General features: G+C 41.8%; 1 protein-coding gene across 2 annotated transcripts in view; it reads right to left on the bottom strand.

Annotated features, from left to right (window-relative positions):
- Positions 1-2368: 2368 nt before the first annotated feature.
- CEP170B (centrosomal protein 170B) overlaps positions 2369-18231 on the bottom strand; it is a 58387-nt gene continuing 42524 nt past the window's right edge. For both annotated transcript variants that reach the window (XM_061464160.1, XM_061464159.1), the window contains 8 exons: positions 17263-17512; positions 14927-15086; positions 11157-11195; positions 10456-10599; positions 8896-8984; positions 8221-8314; positions 7246-7297; positions 2369-6545 (listed from right to left, as the gene is read on the bottom strand). In XM_061464160.1, coding sequence (XP_061320144.1) covers positions 6310-6545; positions 7246-7297; positions 8221-8314; positions 8896-8984; positions 10456-10599; positions 11157-11195; positions 14927-15086; positions 17263-17512 — 1064 coding nt within the window. In that variant the 3' untranslated portion in view covers positions 2369-6309. The remainder of the gene's footprint in view (positions 6546-7245; positions 7298-8220; positions 8315-8895; positions 8985-10455; positions 10600-11156; positions 11196-14926; positions 15087-17262; positions 17513-18231) is intronic.

Genomic DNA, 18231 nt, shown 5'->3' with positions numbered 1-18231 from the left:
CTTACTTGGAATAATCTTGTCATCCTTAAAATGTATTTTGTTTCCAAAAAAAAAAATAATTTAAAAAATCAGTGATTTTCATAGCTCAAGTGATTGCAGAGAGGCCTTTGCTTCTCAGTCTTGTCACTCCTCTTGTCTGGCACTTGCCCTCCAGGCATAGGTTTCTTTTCCTGGTGCAGGTATTAGGAAAAGCATCATCTGTGCTGTCTGCCTTGAATGTATCTGGCTTCATACTACAAAAATTACACTCCAATTTGCAAAGTATCTGGCCACCCAGGCCAACCTGGCCTGATACCTGATCTTCACCTCCTGAAGAAGAGTTTTGTTGCTTACAGAGAGGTTACTTTGCCTGTGGTCGAGGTATGTTACCTTCCATCCTCTTGCTGTCATCCACTGTCTGCCAACCTCCCCAACAATCAGCAGCTGGGGGGAGATCCATTCCCTGAAAGAGACATACCCCCAAAGAAGTGACCTGCTGTATATATATGGCTACCGCTGTGCTAAAGCCACAGATCCTCTTGCTGAGACTGAATTTCACCTCTGTCTCTGGATCTTGTCTACATGTCCCCATGCGGATACCACATTATGGGTTTGGGTTCTTTTTATTACTGCCTGTGGCTCCTGTTGAGTTGTATGTAGACAGAGGCAGAAGTGTTACTGTTGAACAAATCTTTTCTGGTGCCAGTGCTTTTGGGCAGTACAGCGTTTTCAGTGGTTCCTGTTCAGAAGAGGGAAAGAAAGCTTAAGTAGGGTAGAGTCCTAGTGAGTACTAGTTTCTTAGGTTCATTTTTTTTGGCTTTCCTTGCTCAGCCCACATCATCAGGAGACCCAGGCAGCTTTTCTAGATAACCGCATCAGGTGTGCTCCTTTGTGCAGGTGCTCCAAGCTTCTGCAGGGCTGCATCCAAATGCTTGCGCCCCTGCTAAGGAAAGCAATCCACCACCCCAGCCAAAACTCCCACTGTGGCCCACACCAACCTCATTGCATCAGAAATAGGTGAGGGCAGAGGGTACCACAGCTTTGCTCTTCAGCAGTCCACAAATGCCAGTATTAAAAAAAGGCACGGTCCTCTCACACCATTGCACAGGCAGGAGGCAGTAGAGGAGGGTCTAGCGGTAAATCTTCACAGAATATCAAAAAATGAGAACCCGTCTCGCCAATGACTTAAAGTTTTGCTCCAAGGAAGGATCCTGCAAACCCTGCTCAAGGCAATTCTTTCTGGTGTTCCCTTTTATATACACGTGGAAACCCTGGCTCTATTTCCCCAAGCAGATGAGGAAGTTGAAAAGCCAGGCAGGACTGCAGCTGAACACTCAGTAGGAAGATGCACTTTTGCCACCTGTCCTTTGTTTTTTAAATCGTGCCAGCTTTCATTACACTGCGAGCAGTTTTGGACACAGTTCCACTGCCTCTTATATTTATTCGGTCCATTAAAAGTTAATGAAGTGGATGCACTATTGATTTTAAAAGCGCACTTCGCATAGCATCCTAACTCAAATACCACTCAGTGTGGCTGGAGAAGCCTGTGGAAAGGTAATATAGTTAGTGTGTGACTAGCCCTGAATGTTAGAGAACACAGAAAACCCCCTCTGCAGACACAGCATACACAAACTAAGCTTAAGCAAGCTTTCTGAGAGGAAGAATTTTTGTGTGTCTGTGCATGTTTTAGTTATTGCTGGCAAACAATGCAATAGTTTTATCAGCTACACATGTCCTGTATCAGCTTCTATGTCCTATAGAAGATGTGCTAATGCAGAGAACATGGAGGCAGAGTCCCAGACAGCACTGACCAGGATGGGGGAGGTTGCAGGTACACCTGAAGGCTTTGCAAAGGGGAAGAAGGAATTAATGTTATTTCAAAAGTACCAGGAAGGTCAGACAGAACTGCAGAAGGGAGGGAGGACAGTGATGGAATGAAGGGAAAAATCAAAAGAATTCCACTGACACATAAACTCATATATATATGTAAATATATATATATATATATGATGAAAGCAAGAGAGAGAGTCTAACAATGTTGGAGAATTACCATATCCAGGCTGGATTTAGCTACCACTGTCAATCACAGCAATGAAATACAACAGCACTAAAAATGAAATCAAATATCACCATGCTATACTCAGAAGTAAGACCACCTTTGGGTGATGGGGACTTCAACCTGTAAGTACAGAGGAAAGGGGACTCCTGGACGCTTGGGGAGAGATCTGACCCAGCAATAGGTGTCACCAGGACAGACCTACTTGCACTATGAGCCTTCAGTCACTGACAAATCTTTCAGTATGCTGTACTTTGCACCAGTGTAAACAGGCAGTTGAAAAATCTAGTCCCAACACATACACCCCCAAAAATTAACACACAAAATCCAGAATCATTGTCACATGATAAAAGAATGATTTATTAGAGCAATTTTATGATAAAATTATATAAAATAACAATTTGTCTTTTAAAGATGTCCACAACATCACTTTGAAACAAAATGTACAGATACTGCCTATAATCCAAACAAAAATAAATTACCATTCAAAAGAAAACAAAAGAGGAAAACAATTTGGGCAGAAGAGACAAATCAAAAATATACACAGCATTTCAAGAGGGTGTGGAAAAGAGAAAGTCATTGATTCAAGTTATACAAACGTGTTTCAGCTTTACTCTCAGACAGCTCAGCTTGCATTTGTGTTGCATGCAAATGGAATGATCCAGTGAACAGTTCAGAACAGCAGAATCAGCAGCATAACAACAGCAGAGAGTGAAATAGGCACAATTCAACACGGGGCACATTGAAAGTGAACAGTTAGTTCTGTCTGGTCTTTGCAAAAGTTATACACATTTACAGAACTTCAAAAATAGCTAGTGTGATCTGCAAAACAAGCAAAAACTAGCAGAATCTTGCACTTAAATACTATACACTTTATCTTCTCTCTCCTCTTTTTTGTTTCAGTAGGCTGTATGTAAACATTCCACTAGTTGTACCTTTACTGAAATATTCAAAGATGATGCAGGCGTTCCTTTTCTCCTGGAGCATGACCAGAACATGACGTCATTGTAGATACATTTAGGTCCTTGCTCCCAAAGCTTGTACACATTCTCGCAGGAATTTACATTCACGCTATCAGAACAGAGTAACAGGTTTTTACATTTGAAAGCGTCAGACTGAGAACATGGTTTTCAAGTATAATGGAAGAGCTGAGGCTGGGATTTTGAAAGGTGTTCAAGGCATCAGGCACCCAAAGAGTATGGAAACCCAAATGGACCTGAGCATTTGCTTCCCCCAAGACTTAGAGAATCCCATCCTTCATTACATATTTTTAGTCAGATACAAAACACATGAAAGAATATGGTATGAAAGTGACCCACAGACCACTGTCACCACTACCAACCTCAACACGAGGCCCATCCGTACCTCATGGAAGCCAAAAGGTATTTCACACACACTGATCCTGGGCCACCTAGATACACCACTTCTAGTGGAGTCACCCAGAGGCATGTTTTAATGATCGCGTACAGTACTGCTTATAATTATGAACAATCAATGAAGGAGTTAGTCACGTGGCCAGCTCTTTGGCTTATCTGGAGCAGACAAGTGCAAATGGGGTGTACTTCTGAAGCAGTGAATACAAGAAAAAAATAAAAATATGTTGCATTTCATCATTAACTCACAAAACTCCTTTAAATGCAGAGATCCAAGGAATGTCATGTCAGGACACAGAAGCATTTTATAGTTTGGCTGAGTCACAAATAAAACAAATCAAGCTGTGCATCCTCCACCCCCTTCACACACACATTCCAAATTATAAACAGACACCGACTGTTGCATCTTTATTAGTCACTTGAAGAGGTACCATATTTTGTGGGTTAATTGATGCAAGGTGTCTGTGGGCTCTCTCTTGAATTCAGAGCAGACCAACCAAGGAATAAAATCCATCCCTGATGTATTCATGGATGAAAGAAGAAAAAAGCAATTTTCAAGTGAAAATACACAATAGGACCTCTGTTTAGAGAAATAAAATCCACTAGAGCATAACCATGAAGATGTAGAAACACAGTTATTGAATAATAATACATGTCAGATGTCTGCATAATTCACTTGTCTCTACAGCAAAACTGAAACTAACAACAATACCTAATCGGTGAAGGCCCTTCAACTCCTAGTGAGTTGAGGTAGCACGTGGTTGGTTCAAACCCTAACCCAGAAGAGCCTGAAAAATTGTGTCTCATATGTCAGAAACAATACCACCACTTATGATATTCATCAAGGACATACGTATTTCAAGAAAAGACACATCAGAATAAATGACTGAATGAACACATTCAGATAGTGCATATATTACAGGCAGAGGAACATCAAGGGCAAATTCTTTTTTATTCTGCATTCATCTACATGAATTCCAGCAGACTTCTTCGTGGAAGAGCATCTCCACACAAGCTGATGAGTCTTATAACCTACTGGAAATCTTGGAAGGATATTTGCACCTATTGTTTATCAGCCAGCATCTTGCACACTCAAAGAAACTAATGGCCTGTTGGCATACTCCCACTTTGGGACTGATCCTGTTTCTGCTGAATTGATAGACAGCTCACACTGGCATCACCAGAAAAACCATCACAATCTTGCCTAGTAAGATTAAACACTTTGTGAGCATCCCTATTTATTTAAATTATTTTAACGGGTTCCCACTGTTACAACATTCTAGCAGAAAAGCTCAGGTAACTACTGAAGCTAACTAAAGAATCCACTACCCACCCCCAAAATATAAAGTCAGCACACAAGAAGCAGTCAAGCTTGGGAAACCATTTTCACTGGTTAAACTACGCACTGTATGAGGGCAAAGTGGAACTCATCTGCTCACCTTTCCCAGGAAAGGTATCCTCATCAGCTACAAAAGAACTTATTTATCCAATTACTTTTTATTGACCAGGAAGAATGAAAAAGGAATTGATACAAGACTGAAAAAACTGGGAGCAAACACATCTGGAAGAGGCCCCCTCAAAAAAAAAAAAAACAAAACAACTTAGTTCTTCAAGCCACAAAAATTGCTTAAGTGTTTTGCAGTTTAGCAGAAAGACAGAATACAAAAACCCAACTGGTTTTAAACAAGAAATTGCTCAGTGCAACTGCGCATAACCCTTAGTGTTTCTAGGATTATAACAGACCAAAACCAAAACGCAGACAAAAATGCCAAATGTACCAAGTGCCTGACACTGTTGAACAGTATCTGAAGAATACCACAGAATGATGGTCTTCAAGCACTTTAGCACTGAAAAAGATTCATAACAGAACTAGCCATAAAAGGTGAAGCTACATTTTAAGCCATCATTTTTCTCAGTGCCGTCAGTGAACACTAGTTCACAGCAACTGCGTAATTAAGTTTATTGCATGAGCCATTAGAACAGATGTTTTTCTTAGCAATTAGCAAATCACAATATTTTAGTCTTTGGCTCAGCCAAGAGCATTTGTAGCTCATTGTAAAAGGTTATATATGTAAAGCGGGGGGGGAACTCCAACAAAACAACCGAAACCAAAAAGCAGCTTAAAGACAGCATTTGTACCAAAGTCATGAAAATTTGGCAAGCTAAACTGTAAAATCTGACTTTTTGTACCTACCCCAAACTTTGGGCCAGAAACATCATCAAAAATAGTAACTGTATCAGTAGTCTTTACATTCATATCAGTATTAACTTTTACACTTTCCGTAGAGAAAAAGAATAGTTTATTCTGTTCCGTTTTGGGTCTTGGACTGAAAAAGATGCACAACTTCACTGTGGTTGCCTTTTTACGGCTTCTTACACAACTGTACTAAGAGTTTCAAATAGAAACCCCATGATATTGCACGATCATTCTGTTGGATTTGCACATTGATTCCAACAGAGTTGTTATGCTTCACTTGTACACTTAAAAAAAAGAAAAATAAATAAAATCAAAACAAGTGTAGTACCAAAAAAAGTGTTTTTAAAATTGCGCCTCATTACAACTGAAAAATTATGAACAGGTCAATGCAACAACACTTTATCTTCAACAGTATTGGATGGAGCATGTGCAAAGCCTGTTTTCTTATGGCACACTGGAAGAAGTGGTGAGTAATTTTCCAAAAATCAGTTTGCCTCTATGCTGAATATGTGCTGCTCCACAGTGCTAGTCTTGTTTAAAAGGCATACACAGACCTTCCATCCACCCTCACAGCATAGATTATTTTTTTTGTGCAACGTGTTAGCAATCTAAACAACTGCTCCACACAAACTGTCCACAAACCACTCACACACAGCACTAATGCAACAGTAGATTACAATATGATAGCAATACAAAATATTCTATCAGATCACATATTTCTCTCCATCTGGAATGAAATTCGAATCTTGTAAGCTAGAAGACCCACAGTTCGATTTCTGCGTGTAGTTTCTCATCTGTGCTGCGGACAAAGTCTCCAGTGTTGACCCAGAATTGTTAACAGTCCTGACTTTTGTGGCTGTAGATTGTTTAGCAGCAGCTGATGCTTTGTTACTGGCAACTACATCCAAGTTTCCAGTAGGGTCAATGATAGCATTTATGACTGGGGGGAAGGAAGGAAAAAAAAAAAACAACAACAAAACAATAAAACATATACAGACTTATTAGCAGCACTCAGCAGAGTTTCTAAACAGAAGGTTGGCGCCTGTGTTGATTTTAGTCATGGTATTTTCCTCATTAGTAGCTTCAGGCCTAAGCAGCTTTAACAGGCAAAACCTCTCCCAAACTGAAGCTATGAGAACATTTGACTTTCTGGTTAAATTGAAAAAGACAATCTACAGCAGCCAAATGGCAAGCTTTTAGTAGGAGCCCAAAATGTCACCTCTATGTTTTTGTATGTCTTTACCAAGCTTCAAGATGATGCACGAGCTTGTCTTGCTTTTTCTGTCACACAGAGCTCTATGTGCAAAATTCAAGCCCAAAAAGCACAGCAGAGCCCATTGGCTGAATGAGCTGCTAAATATTGTTTCAGCAGAACAGACTTTTGTCAGTTAATCATATGCTAATTCCCACAAAGCATTTCCACAGCAACAATTTCCACACTTTAAAAGTCAACAATTTTCTTCAAAATTGGCAGCACAAGATAAATCTACTGTTCATTCCATATGCACTCATCAGAGAGCACTCTGCTAACAAACCAAACTTCTGCATCCTTTCCCAGCTTTCATAGGCACATCAAGCCACATTATTTTGCGCAACATACTGGCATTTGAGTGAGAAAAAGAACATTTTAAATAACCAACCTTCAAGCTGTTTTTGAACTCTCCTGAGCTCCTTCAGGATAGAACTGATTTCCTACAAACAAAAGCATCAAAATGGAAAATTAAACAAGTACTCAACTGACATGGGAATCTAGTCTTATTCTTGCTGCCTTACCTGATCAGGAAGGCTCAAAGTCAGTTCCAGCCTTGCTTGTTTAACACAAAAGACAAAGCTAGTACCTGTACCTAGGTGTATTTGGTCAGTGCACAGGGCCCTCTGCTCTGCATCATTTCACTAAGTACTACACCACCACCCAGTTCATAGCTACACTGTTTTTCAGATTTGAAATGCTAGCCAGATTAATTGTGCAAAGACTCCTCCATAGCCTCCTTAATACCAAATACACAACGATATTTGTAAATTCAGCTCCTAGATTAGACAAAGTAGTTGGCCACACACATACTGCTGTAGCACCGAGCTACACAGGTCCTGCACAGTGTTATTTTCATGCTTAGCATTAACTATATTTGCTGAGTCCACCACCGTACTTAAATCCCAACTGGCAGTCCCCATCAAGGACAATAAGACATAGTAACAACACAAACACCACCCTAGGGCTGAGGCTTTTAATTATCCTATTATCAAACTGTTACAAATGAAGAAAACAACCATTCACAAGAAACACCTGTCTACAACTGAAGCTGTGTCAACTGAATGGTAAGCAATACTTTGGTAGTTGTTTAAATGAGGCCTAACAACCCTGAACTTGAACTTCTGTTAAGGATCTTTGAAGATGAATCACAAAGGGAGAGGGGAAGAGTTCAGTGAAACACAACAGCTGAAAGAACTTACTTTGTCACACTTCAAACAGCAAGAAAAACCCAGAAGTTCAACACATGGAAAAGGACTGGAAAGTTCAGAAATGGATACGAGAAGGGCCAGAGCTTGTTTAGGCTTCTTACAAAGCTTTCACAACCAAAAGCCTTCAAGTATTTGACTTATTTGCACAGTCTTACCTTGTTTGAAGTTTTCAGAATTGGCACTTCGTTTTCTGAATTAATTTTGGCCTCCATCTCCTCCCAGGTCCTTTCTGAGTTTTGAAACAGAATCCTGCAGTACAAGAAGTGAAGCAAGTCTTAAAATTGCCATCCAGAAGCTACTTCTTTAAAAGACTTAATTATCACAACATGTAGCAACAAAGGAGATAAGTGGATTAGTGACTGGACAAAGCATCTTTCAGCTGATTTAGGAACAATCCAAAGTCCTTCCCTAACTGATGTCTCCTAGAGCAACAACAAGCTTTGAAGAGATTTCACAAGCTTAGTGACCTGCAGGCCTTCTGAGAGCCTTGGGACAGAGAAGGAAAGAGACAATCCACCAATTTCCTGCTGTATTTTTGTACAGGCAACATTTTGAAGTTAAGGCATCAACAGGCATTACAAATCCAACACTAAAATTCCAAAGGCCAAACGAGGAGAAGAGATGGCAAATAACCTTATTACCCCAGCTCTGTACTACAAAAGTAGTACAGAATTACCGTACTACTCTGTACTACATACAGAGTTTCCCACATCTAGATTCCGTGCATCATGATCACAAGCCTTTTCAAGGCAACAATGCATTATCTTCCACAAGTAGCAAGCCAACAAACTCAGCAGCAAGTCAACATTTCAGGCCAGAGACAAACTCACTTCATTTTTTCAGCAAGGTTTTCTGTATTTTCACGGATTGTATGTGATAACTGGGACACTGGGTTCAACATCAGATTGTCAAAGATTACCTGAAATGTAAGGACAAATCAAAGAACATTTAGCAGAAGTGGCATATTACAAAAACGGATTTTTTTTTTTTTTTACAGTAAATGATGTGCACTGAAACATCTTCATCTATATGGATGATACTTGAAGCTCAAGAGAGATTAAGATGATGTGCAGCTTTGTTGTAGCACTTCAGCAAAAAGATCAATACTAATTTATTCAGATTTTTGCTTTCTAGAGAGAGAGAGACGGAGTTATCTGCAGTAATGTTACTATTTAAGCATTTCTGAAAGAACATGCTTAAGACTTTCCAAGTCTCACAGACACCTCTGGCCCTACCCTCCACCCTGCCCTCCCCAACCCAAACCGCCTAATCACAATGCAAGACAATGCACAAGCAGTCTCACTGAACACATCTAATACAGTTTATATGAGCTCAAGACACCTCCACAGCCAGGCATCCCACCGTGTAACATTCTGCTTTATTAAACACAACAGAAAACCACCAAACCCCAAATATTCAAGTCCCATGGCTCAGCAGAGCCCCTGGGGTTCTGTCAGGAAAGCTCAGTTCAGCTGGGGACTCTCTGAACCTGCACCTTTTATTCAGCCTTGACACCTCTCTACAGGAGAGTGAGAGAATGCTTGAAGTCAGTCACTGGCAGGATCAATATCAGTGCTCAGTCCAAGTTCTCCCTTCATCTGCCTGTCTAAATCACACTCCATTTCCAGAGTGACTGTGCTGGAGCCCAGCTCTCCCCTCCTGCCTGCAGTGCCTCCCTGGAGTCTGCCCCAGCTCTTCCATCTTAGTCAGAGAAAGTAAGCAGAAGCAACAGCCAAGTATTGTTCCTCTGCTCTCCAGCACCATCACTCCACTATACCCCTCATGTCAACACCATTCCCAGCCTCAAGATTCAGACCAGGCTTTCTCACCCTTTAGCATCATCCCAGTGATTTCCACGTTACCTTGCTCTCTCAGCCCTGAAGAACTGCAGCAAATTGCATACTTTGTAGGGAGCAATGCAGCGCTCAAGCCCAGCTGCAGAAACTCCTTGTAAGGTGCACATTCTGCCACTGCTCCTCCATGGTCAGCACCAACCAGGATTCAAGTTGCAGAAAAGTAAGGTGCCATTAAACTATCGGTGCTGCAGATTCCAAAGTTGACATTTTTGTATTTTTCTATAAAATAGCAGTGAAATAGCCTACGTGGGTTCTGACACTGAATGCCTCCTCCCAAACAACAGGTGACCAAGCCTAAGGTTTTAGTGGTGTTTTACGCAAAAGAGGAAACTTTCAGTCAGTATTGGCAAGAAGGGCGATTCCATTCCTCTCTTTCTTTTTTAAACACCATGCCTACAACCTACAAGTCAGAGCTCTTGAGAAGTGCTTTTTTCTTTTTTTGGAGTAGCAGACTTTGGCAGCTTAGAAAGAGCAGCTATACATACTGCAGCTTAAAGCAATGTCATATATAATGTAAAGAAAAAGGTGGCCTGCCTCCTCACGGTTTCTTGTCCTTGTTTTTCTTGAGGGATCCTCTTCTCTATTATCATTCATATTTTGGTCAAAATCCTTCAGTTCCACTGATCCTGGAGGCACTTTCTGGTAGTTCAGACTTGCTTCTGGAATGTGCTGCACCAACTTGGAAATAATGAGTAATGAGTCATTAAAAATTAGTAGGGAAGGAGGCACACAGGCACTCACTGCAGGTATTGCAGATTTCTAGTCAAGCCCCAGAGGAACACTGATTCATTTAAGTTTTTTTTCAGACAGGCATGAGTTCCTAAGCAAATTACTAGACCCCGATCCTGCAAGCGTCTACCCACTGCAGTCATCCTATGAAATTCAGTGGGGCCATTTCACTTTATAATTTTGCTTCTTGAACAAGTATTTGAAAAGTACATCTTTGCCTTTTCTTATTTTAGCTAAAACCCAAGAAGGCCATGTTTTCCCATATGTTACATTTTAATATATCAATGCAACATTAAAGCCACATTAAAATCATTCAGAAACCATTTAGTAACACATGGAAGAGATGAAAAAGCACTATAAACCCACTGATAATGCAAATAATTAACAGGAAGAACAGAAAAGACAAGACAGCTACTCCCGTGTGGTTGACTGACAGAAACTCTAAACGGGGAGGAGAATAACAGTGACAAGACAGAGATACAAAAATAATGGGATGGAAAGTGCACCTGAGATGGATATGCCAGCCGAAAAGATCTACGAGCAATCTGTGTTAAAACAGAAACAAAGAGATCAATGCTAGTGAATGGCTGTGACAGCAAGTATCAAAGAGAACACAAGGTTTGGGGTTACTTTGGGTTGACATTCCCAAAAGTGGCATTCCTGAGGACCAGCACTCAATTCCCACCCTCCCACATGCACTGAAGCCCATGGAAGTCCTGGTCACCAACCAGCTCTGCAGGTGTGGTCTTGGGCAGCTCCCCAGATACTTTGAAATGGACTGAGTGAAATCCAGCAGCCCTCCGAGCACAGAGAATGGGTTAAACATACAGCCCAGGAGGCTCTTTCACTGTCAAAGCACACAGCTCTTGTGAGGAAACCATGTGCCATCCAAGGTCCAGTCTCCCCACAATGCAATAGCACTTGGGTTATACACAGGCAGAAGGTATGAGATATTATGGTACAGGAGCACAACAGTCAAAATGCTTAAAAAGAGAAGCTTATTAGAAGCAGCAGCTTAGAAGAAGCTTATTAGCTAAACATCTTTTCATGAAGTGCAGAAATTGTTAGGCTGCCTGAAGCAGTCAAACAGCATCAGAAGGGAATGAGATATTCCTCCAGTCCAGCAGTTCTCACCACAACCAGTTAAAAACACAGTAGGGACAGCACCTGCTCTACCATCACCATCAGACTTTCATATGTGACCTGGTCTCTTCTCATGTTTTCTGTTCTGTCACATGTGGAAGCATTTCCTCCTGTCATACCAACACTCATACTGATTACATTAAGCAACAACTTCACAAATGTAATTGGGCTCTTCAGTTTTAGCTGTATCAACTTTAAAATAAGACCACCCAAAAGAATTTCACACAGGGCTAAAATATGTGGCCAGTGATGTGGGTTGACCTACTAGACTGTTTGCAGCAGCTGTGCTCAGTTTGATTGCTCTGCTCTGCAGAAAGCTGGGTCCTACAAAGCCTACACACCCACAACCCAAGGCATCCCAAGCAACCTGTGATTTTGGTAAATAGGTATCAGCAAGGTTTCACCCTGCTAAATGATTTTTGTGTTTTGTTTGGGATTTTTTTCTTAATTTGTAGCAATAGTCAGCTCAGTATGCCAAGAATTTAGATTATTATAAACTATACAGCTGAGGCTACAAAACCAAAACCAACCCAAACATGCACTGGGGAAACTGAAAACCCCCCTCACAAACATCCAAGACAACACCAGACCTGAAAGAACAGAACATGAAGAATAAGGATTAAATCTAAGGGTCCATCATAACTTTGAAGAGAACACGTATGATTTTAATCTTTAACCAAGCTTTGCAATAAAGGTATTTTAAAAAGTAATTCATTTAAGGCTGAGAAATGCCACACACTGGTCCAAAGTGAAGCTTCTGGTACGGCATTAAACTCTGCTTTTTTCTCCACATTATTAGAACAAGTATCAATATTTAGTAGTACTAAATCAAGAGCTAGCAGAATGGCATACAACACTGCAAGAGTCAGCGCAGTACAAGAGACAGTCACCCACAGCAAACATTTCTTAGTCACACACTTCCTTTTATCAGATGTTTCAGTACATTACTATTGTAACTATTGTAGCTATTCTCATCACTATGTCCTTTCCTAGAATATTTAATATAAACTACTTTATTAAACACTCAAAAAAAATTAAAAAAATCACAGTGGTTAGCATCATACACACTGATATTCAAATGTTTCCTAGCAACTTCCATGCATTAAGCCAAAATATTTTAGCAAAGATCCAGCAGCATTTAAGCTGAGGGAAGCATGCCTGCTGATTCTAGTCCAGCTCCAAAGAAGAAATACATTTATTAAACCCACATTAGTTTATATTACTCCCACTCACAACATGAACCCCAAGATGCACCATTCAGGATCCAGGTTCACATCTCAGCATTGTCAGTAGGAAGACCTGCTGATTTAACTTGTTTCTGACTGCCACTAGCATGAGGCAGCTCCACTGATGCATGGTGGCATTTTGAGTGCAATTCAAATGGCCTCCCAGCCACTGGTCCTGCTGAAAACCACACTGATATCTAACCCTGAGTCCAGTTAAAAAACACCATTAGATGAACCCACCAAAGGTTATGGCTCCTGACCTATAGAGGTCTTCATAGGCCCCTACCTGTGCTTCTCCCTTTACACCACTGTAAGGATTCAGAAACTACTCTATAGCAGTGGGTACTGCAGGGAGCACTACCTACAGCAAGACACAACCCTAATTTTGCTCTCCTGACTATTTATTACAAGGGGGCTGACTCGTATGTTCCTTAGAGCAGCTGCAAAGCCACATCACAGAGAAACGCTCAGTTCTCCTGGGTCTAAGCAATCCTGGCTTTGTGCTCCCAGCACTCATCATCACAACCATGCACTCTGGAGCCCACTGCTTTGCACAGAGTAGAAACACTGTTTTAAAGGTGTTCCTTTAGCAGCAGAGGACATATCCCTCTGTATGAGCTGACTCACGGCTGTACCCTTCAGTGGTACTCACAAAAAAAAAGCAGGTACCCTGCTTTTCTGTAAGGAAGCGAGTGCCAAGTACTGGTCATTACCAACCCACAGCAAATGTTTCATTTGCAAGTCAGAAGTAAACTAGATTTGTCACCTTAAGTGCTCAAAAAGGCAGTTTTGCAGGTGTGCCACTTGCAAGGAAATAAAGCAATAGAACACTCTCTCAAAGCCTGAAGTTATTGCAAAACATTTGTGCACTGTGGCTCTGAACAGCCCCAGGATAAAACACCTCCCTGAGCAGGCTACAAATGACCTCATTAGCCACCCCTGCCTGATCTTCTGGATATCTCCCTAATTTTCTGCTTTGCATCTTCAGTGATGATCACAGCAGGGTCACAGGGCCTCCAAGTACTCTCTGGCAGGGTAACAGGTTTGGTCCTCATTTCTGAATACTAAGCAAGACAGGTTTGCACTTCTCTCAGCAGTCAAAACCAACAGCGGACCAAGAGAGCTGTGTGTTTTTTTAAGCCCACACTGGTGGCAGACAGGAGGGATTTGGGGTTTAAACAGCAACAAAACCAATTTTGCTTTAGCAGCTGGAACCTCCTGGTGACCTTGCTGTCAAGTTTGAGCTGAGTCCCAGTGCTGCGGGACTAGTAAGCCAAATTAAGAAATCACTTCTCTCATCCCCACTCCAGTGCAGACACAGTTCAGGAGGAAGCCACAGCTTCGCTGAAGAGCTGGAGACAGCACTTCCTAAACTAACTAACTGCATTCCTTTTTGTCCAACTAACCGGAGAGTAGAGTCCCTGCTCTCACCCATCAATACACAGATGGAGGAAACGGATTCAAGTAACACCTGCACAGAATTTCAACAGCTCTGGGAGAAAGGACACAGTAGAGGTACAAAATACAACTAATACAGAGCATGCAGCTAGAGTACATGATCTGTGCCTTGTCTGAAACAAGGAGAGAAACTCTGGATCCTTAGCACAGTAGTGCAGCACACCCAGTCCATCCTGTTCTTCAGATGCAGACTTCAGGGACCAAAGTCAACTACAGGCCATGAGATCCTTAAGAAATAACATGACTTCCACCTCTTGCAATGCTGGCTGTGACACAGAGGAGGGCAAAATAAAGAGTGCTCAAAATAAACTGCAATATTTATGCTGATGTTTTTTAGGACAGGCTATGAGGATTTTTCAGTGCTGCAGCAACTGGAGATGCTGTCCTGGTCTCCTACCACAACCATGCCCCGCATACTTACTAGCATTTCTGTTGTCTTGAGTTCTTACCTCTTCTCTCGCCGATATGGTAGAAGCAGGAGTGTTGGGCATAGAGCTGAGGGAGGTGATTGGTCCTGTTCCTGATGAACTCTGTGAGTCCCCATCTCCAGCAACATCATGAATCTCCCGAGCAAGGATGGCCACATCCTTAACCAAGGTTTGGCTGAGCCTAACGCACAGGGCACACAGCAGAGCCATTAGGACACATGATACAACAAGCCTCACACTCATAAAATATAAAAAGAGCAACCACAAAAAGTTTGTGGGAACTGTAACCCTGCATAGGTTAGGAAATGAAGAGGCTTTTTTGGGCATCTTAGCGGGGCGCTGAGGAGCACTCTGGCTGCATACAAAGTAAATCTACTCCCCTCCTGAACCCAGCTTCAAAGCAGAGATTTGATAAAAAGCAAATTCTAGTGACTACACTCTACCGGAATGTATTGGAGGCAAGCCATAAAGAGCCTGTATGTTACTGCTCCCTCACCTATCCACTCTGCTTCCTTCTTTTTTTTTTTCTTTTTATAGAATACAGACATTCTTCTTCTCAAGACTTCTTTGTTTTCCCTTACAAATACAAGGAAAAAAGTTTTTTACTTTGTTACTTAAATAGTAAGAATTCAAATTCTTGTTCACTTTTCCTCACGGTTTATAGACTATATATTGAAACATGTTTCCAGGCTCTCCAGAAGGACTGAGGGATTACCAGGCTAAGCAAAGCATACCTTAGGGGGATCTTGTTGCTGGAAACCAAGTCTTGAAACTTCAATCACCTTGACAGGTGTGCAGTTAACACTCAGTGATTGCAGCACTCTGCTCTACTTGCTCTAGATCTCAAAAACAGTTTTAAGTCTCTGGATTGTTGCTAGCAGAGGTTGCCAAAAAACCCTTTCAGACCAAAGGTAGCCATTGTGGTAACTTTAAAGAAAAGCTTCTGAGAGAAAAAAGATAATCTTGCAGCTAGCCAGCTTCATCTGAAAGACACTTTCTTCTTTAAGTGAAGAGAACCAAGCAATGTGATAAAACTGTCAGTTCATCAAAAAACTTCCACGGAAAGAAAATGCATAATTGAACTAATAAAAAGCGATTTGATCTGTCTGCCTAAGGTGCCCCCTATCTGTGCTGGTTTGGATAGAGCTGTCACCAAACACATCCATTATATGATTCACTTATTGTAAGCAAGTCCCATTTTCCCTTTTAACTCTTCCTGACTCTTCTACACCCCTCCCAGTTAATTTGGGAGCAGCAACGGAAATCAGAACTGCAATTATGAAGCAGACTCTGTGACTGAGCCCTGCAATGTGCAGTGCCAGACAAGTCTGATGCAACTGTTTATTTATAGCTGCTGCAACCTGAAGCGCTCTCCTGCGCCAGGAATGCTTCTAGGAGGGAAGCCAGCATCCCCTGCATGCACACTTTGCGCAGCACAGGTAACACAGCCTTATTTGAAGGCTGACACACTTTCTAGCAGCCTGACAGCAACATTCAGGCAAGTAAAGCCCTTTTGAGATCAGTGCAGCAAGCAATATGGGTGATGTGGAACTGCTGACCAAAAGTAGACAGCAGGCAGCTTCCTCAGTCAAAAGTATTTCAAGTATGGCCAGTACAATGGAAGACCAGTATTTCTGGAAAGCTGGCATAACACAGTTGCATATTAGAGACGTCAAACCTCAAATGCCACTGTTTAAAAAAAGAATCTATTTGCTTTACTGCTGAGGTCCTCCAGGCAACCATCAGACCACCAGTATACAATAGCTCCTCGTATCCAGGAACATCAAGCTTAGCAACGACTCATTTATACACAGGGCCTAGACAGATTTGGATTCAGTTGTGCCAAGCAAAGAGGTTTCATCCCTGCAGTGACTGCTTACTGCTCCCTCACTGGCTTCAGGCAAAGCAGCTTCAACAGTCTACATATTCAGTCTTTGCTAATCCATTTGAATTCCTCTGCAAGAGAATTAGGACAGTTCACACCAACCGCTCCATGCACACACAGTGACTTCCAGTAAAAAGCAGAGGTAAGCAGGTATAGACAGTTACATCTTGACAGACTTCAGACTACAAGAGAAGGCCCATCCACAGCTTGAACAAGAAACAAACCGAGATAAAATGTCCTGCACCTTGGCATTTTCTACAGAGAAGGTACAATCAGCACATCCTTGCACAGGCTACAGGTTTCATAAAAACCTGCCAAGTCTGAACAAGTCAATGTTCACATATGAAGGAGATAGCATGAAAACAACAGGAGAGAGTGCCTCTCCTACCTCTGCACCTGGGTTTGATTTGAACACCAAGGAGAACTCCACTCATTTTCAACATGTGGGTCAATACATAAAGCCCCACCTCACCTGGCTATTTCTGCTATCTCTGCTGTTTGCGCCATGAAGTTGTAGGGGTCAGGATGGTCATCAAATTCTTCATCATCATCTGTTTCTCTGCCATTGTACTTCTGCTTGCTCAGCCCAGAGCCACGTATCCTCGGTGTTTGTGTGGCTGTTGAAGTATGGGAGCGTTTGTGTTTAGGGGAGCTGTGATTTGAGCCATATTCCTCCTCCGAAGTAGAAGTGTAATCTGAACCCTGCGGTCTCCGCCTTGATGCTTACAAAAAATGAATTGGTTTCAGACAGAGGAAGGTAGTAAAGAGTAACTACAAAAGGGCAAAAAGGTAACACAAAACTAGCCCAAGAGCACAAGGAAAGCAGAGTTTCTGTGCAGATTTTAAGATAAACAGCACATTCTCAGAGCTAACTTCAAAGTTGAGCACTTCTATGGCTCACATTCCCTGCACAAATTTGGAGTAGGAAATCCCAATGGAAAAGCAAAATGACTGTGTTAACTCCAGTGTAGTAAATTATTACCACAGACTTGGTTTTATGTGCACAGAAGCTCTGTGTGTCAGTAGACCACATTTCAGACTCTTCATAGACCCACAGAAGTCCTTTTCTAAAAGGAGCCCAATTCTCAAGCCTGCAGACACCCTTCCGGTTAGCTGCAACTACAAGCAAAAGGAGTTTTGAGTGAAGTACAGATTGTGGTGGTTGGTGTTATTTGCTGGAGTCCAAACCCCAGCGCTGACCTCCTGCCTCACAATTCACATTAATGACACAAGGAAGAGTGTTCACACAGTCAGGATTGGCTCCAACCCCTGAAGCCAAGTGGAAGCTGCCCACTTAGCCCAACTGTTTCTGCAGATCTATAGACACCCAGGTCCTCCTTGCATGGGAAGTATCAAGATATCATTTGAAAACTGGGCTCCTGGTATTTGGTGCCTCACTACACTCTCTACAGATACCACTTCATTCCCTTCTGCCCTTTCC

The sequence above is a fragment of the Pezoporus flaviventris genome, unplaced genomic scaffold (genome assembly GCF_033815535.1).
Source record: "Pezoporus flaviventris isolate CSIRO_AGI_PZ_B2104156 unplaced genomic scaffold, CSIRO_AGI_Pfla_v1 ptg000036l, whole genome shotgun sequence".
In the NCBI taxonomy this organism is placed as follows: Eukaryota; Metazoa; Chordata; class Aves; order Psittaciformes; family Psittacidae; genus Pezoporus; species Pezoporus flaviventris.
This window is presented reverse-complemented; position numbering and strand designations above follow the sequence as displayed.